General features: G+C 50.7%; 1 protein-coding gene across 2 annotated transcripts in view; it reads left to right on the top strand.

Annotated features, from left to right (window-relative positions):
• Window positions 1-3,264, top strand: part of HIGD1A (HIG1 hypoxia inducible domain family member 1A) — a 9,615-nt gene that overhangs the window by 3,838 nt on the left and 2,513 nt on the right. The window contains exon 2 of one of the 2 annotated variants that reach the window (XM_019471189.1): window positions 1,665-1,771. In XM_019471189.1, coding sequence (XP_019326734.1) covers window positions 1,669-1,771 — 103 coding nt within the window. In that variant the 5' untranslated portion in view covers window positions 1,665-1,668. Of the gene's footprint in view, window positions 1-1,663; window positions 1,772-3,264 lie in introns of both variants that reach the window. The other variant, XM_009275949.1, reaches the window with a different exon arrangement.

Below are 3,264 nucleotides of genomic sequence, written 5' to 3'. Positions count from 1 at the left end.
AGCCTGGTGGTGCCCAGGGCCGCCCCCTTGCCAGGAGGGGCGCTGGGACCTGTCGCTTTCCCACCCGTCTTCTTCCACCCGTGTCAGAGCTGTCCCCCGCGGGTGGCCGTGCCGGCGCCCCGCGCCTCCCTGCTGCGGGTGTCGGCAAGGTCAGGGCAGCCGGGGCGCACGTTTCACCCGGCTTCCCCTGCCCCACGCCCACCCGGGCCTCTGCGTGAGCTGAAGGTCGCGGAAAGCTCTTACGCTGGGCAGATTGATTCACTTCTCGATATCCTTTTCTCGTTTAAATCTCACCCCCGGCTGTCTCCACCTCTCCCGAGTGACGGGGTGCTCTCCTGTTTCCTTCTCCGAATGGGTCACGCTAAAGTATAACACATATATTTAGCAGATAAGGGTAATTGTAGCAGGTGCAGAGAGACCAAACCCTTCGGCCTGCAGAGGAAATGGTTTGCACGTTTAGTTTGAAGAACAGTCAGCCTGCTGAAATGGATGCACACAAAATGCTGCGTAACCAGGGGGCACAGCCACGTTTGAAATGTATCGTTTGCCTGTGTTTACTAGCCCGTGCTTAAATTAAATTCCTGTTGGCTTATTTCAAGAGCTTGGAGCACTTCCACGTGAGGCCGAGCTGTATTTTGCCGCTAGGCGCGTTGCCGGCAAAACGGGAACGCCACCGGTAGAGATTTTTCTAGCAGAGACCTTTGTGACGTTGCTGAGCTAATTGTGCTAGCAGAAATGGGCACTGACTGAAGAACGACGCTCATGCCGGGCACTGAAGAAGGAACAGGTCTTGGCGTAATCTGTGATGGGGACAGCACGACAAGCTGGCAAGTTTCTTGGCAAGTTTTGGCAGGTGCTCTCACTGGTTGGGTGATGGTGGCTCAGGGAGTAGAGCCCTTCTCCCTGCCGCTGCTGCTTTGGGTGAGAAACCACCTGTGCTGCAACGGAAACTCCGCTCACCTTCCCGATGCGTCCCCACATCAGTCTGTGCCTATCGAGGGCTTCAGGACTCGCTCCGGCTCCTCGGCAGCTGCCACTTTACACTCTGCGTTCTCCAGCAGGAGTTTGAAACTCTTGAAGTGGTGAACGAGGTGGGGCAGGCCGTAGTAGTGACTGACGAGCTGCCAGGTAGGGCTGACCTTCCGCAGTGCTTTCCAACCGTGAGTGCTTCGGTTCCTGTTCTTGGCAGGGAGTGAAAGAGGAGGAATGAACTTTTCTGAGGTCAGAGCTGCTATTAAGGAACAGCCTGTGACGGCAAAGCAGTGCGGCGGAGGATGGAAGTCCTAAAAGGAAACGCAGGCAGGGACCAAAGCTTTCAGCAGCTTCTCGCTGCCCGTGAGCGTGCGGGGGGCCGCTGGGATCTGTAACGGTGTGAAAAGGGATGGCAGAAACTTGTTGCTTTGCTACTTTCTTTCTTTTTTCTTTTTTTCCCCTGTCCTTACCTGTTCTAGTATGCAAGGACCTTGCTTCCCAAGACTTCACTTGAATTAAATCACCTGTATGTAGCTCGTTGGCTCAAGTCTAGCTCCTGTGCTTGTGACTGACTGCTTGGACACTTGTGACTGGCGGAATACTCGAGGGACCTTTTTTTTTTTTCTTCTTTCTAAAAGTTCTGTTAACGTGGTGTTTCTCAAACCTGAAGAGAGACTCTTTGTCTTCGCAGCCACCATGTCATCCGGTCAGGAATCCGTTTTCCCCGAGTATGAGACTGACACCAGCCAGACATCGAAGCTGTTAAGAAAATTTAAAGAGACGCCATTTGTACCCATCGGTAAGTTTAAAGATGAAGAAATGTGGTTACATGGATCTTTCTCTTCATGGGCGATCAATATGGTAAACACTGTCACTGTTCACCTTTTTCCTGTGAACAGGAAATTACTTTGAAATTACTTCCTCCTGTAGGCTTGCTGTGTGGTGACAGCAGTACTCCTTCTGCCCAGAATGGTATTTCTTCTGCAAGAAACAGGGAAATTAATGAGGCCCGTTATCTTAAACAGAAACCCAGAACCTACAATTAGGGGGGAAAAAAAAAACAAACCAACAAACCCTGGAAGACTGTTTAGGTGAGCTTAACAAACATGTTTCAGTGATTTTGTTAGGTGGTAGGACGTGTGTTTTGCAGCTGTTCTGGAGGACGGTTACTGGGAACCATGTGAGCACTACGAAGTGACTTTCAAGCTAACAAAACAGAAGTATCTGTAAAATACAGCCCGCCTGCTAAACGTTTCACCCTTCTCTGCTGCCATCCCATAGCTTAAAATGCATTTTCTTAGTAGGTTTAGTGGTACCCCAGCTGGAGGAGGTTGTTAAAGTTCTCAGCCCCTCTGCCGAGACCCCAAAAAAGCTTCTGAGGGGAGAGAGGATCAGTCGTGTTCGTCCCGAGAGCTTTTCCTCTGGTCAGGAGCTGCCTCTGACACAAGACACGTTTTGATTCCCAGCCACCTTAAATGGAGAGCAGTTGGGTCACTTGGGGTGAACCGTTCCAAGCGTTTGCCAACAGATATCCGTCACTGGTTTCTGTGGTCACAGGACTTTATTCTCCAGCTCGCTAGAGTGCACTGCAGACTCTGCAAATTTGGGTTCTCCCAAGCAGATTGGCAGAACTTACCTTCAACCTGTGTCGGAGCTAGTTTGAAGGCCGTAAAACTCTTAATTGGTGTTTAATGAAGCTACCACGTGGATCGTGCACCAGTGAAGTAAGGGTTTATAGCTTCACAAGTGGAATTGGTGACACTCCTCTTCAGGGAGACAAGCTGTCTGGGCTCTCGGCAGTAAAATATACACAGCACTTAAAATTTGGTAGCTTCCTTTGATCTATGTAAATAATCATCCTAAATAATCATATTCTGTGAGAGCATCAGGTTGCAGTTGGCACAGCCAGGGCTGTGTTCGGTCTGTTGAAGGACTAAAAGTGAACTCCAGCCCCGTGAAAGAGACCTTGCTGAACCTCTCTCCCCACAGCGCGGGACAAGTAACATATAACTTGTCCTGTCCCAGTGAAAGCAGGCCACACCCAGGTGACAACACCCAAAATAGCAACCTCAGCAGGCCGGTGGGTGCGTCAGGGTGCAGCCACACGCCGAGTGTCCCAGCTGCAGCCGAGCGGTGTTCTTGGGTGTGAGCTTCCTTCCAGGAAAGGGTGCAAGCAGCATGTGGGCTTTCTGAAAGATATCCAAGAAATTCTTGACACCTTAGAACCATAGAATTGTTTAGGTTGGAAAAGACCCTTAAGATCATCAAGTCCAACCGTTAACCCAGCACTGC

The sequence above is a fragment of the Aptenodytes forsteri genome, unplaced genomic scaffold (genome assembly GCF_000699145.1).
Source record: "Aptenodytes forsteri isolate BGI_AS27 unplaced genomic scaffold, ASM69914v1 Scaffold80, whole genome shotgun sequence".
Classification (NCBI taxonomy): Eukaryota; Metazoa; Chordata; class Aves; order Sphenisciformes; family Spheniscidae; genus Aptenodytes; species Aptenodytes forsteri.
Note: the sequence above shows the minus strand (reverse complement) of the source record. Positions and strands in the feature narration are given on the sequence as shown.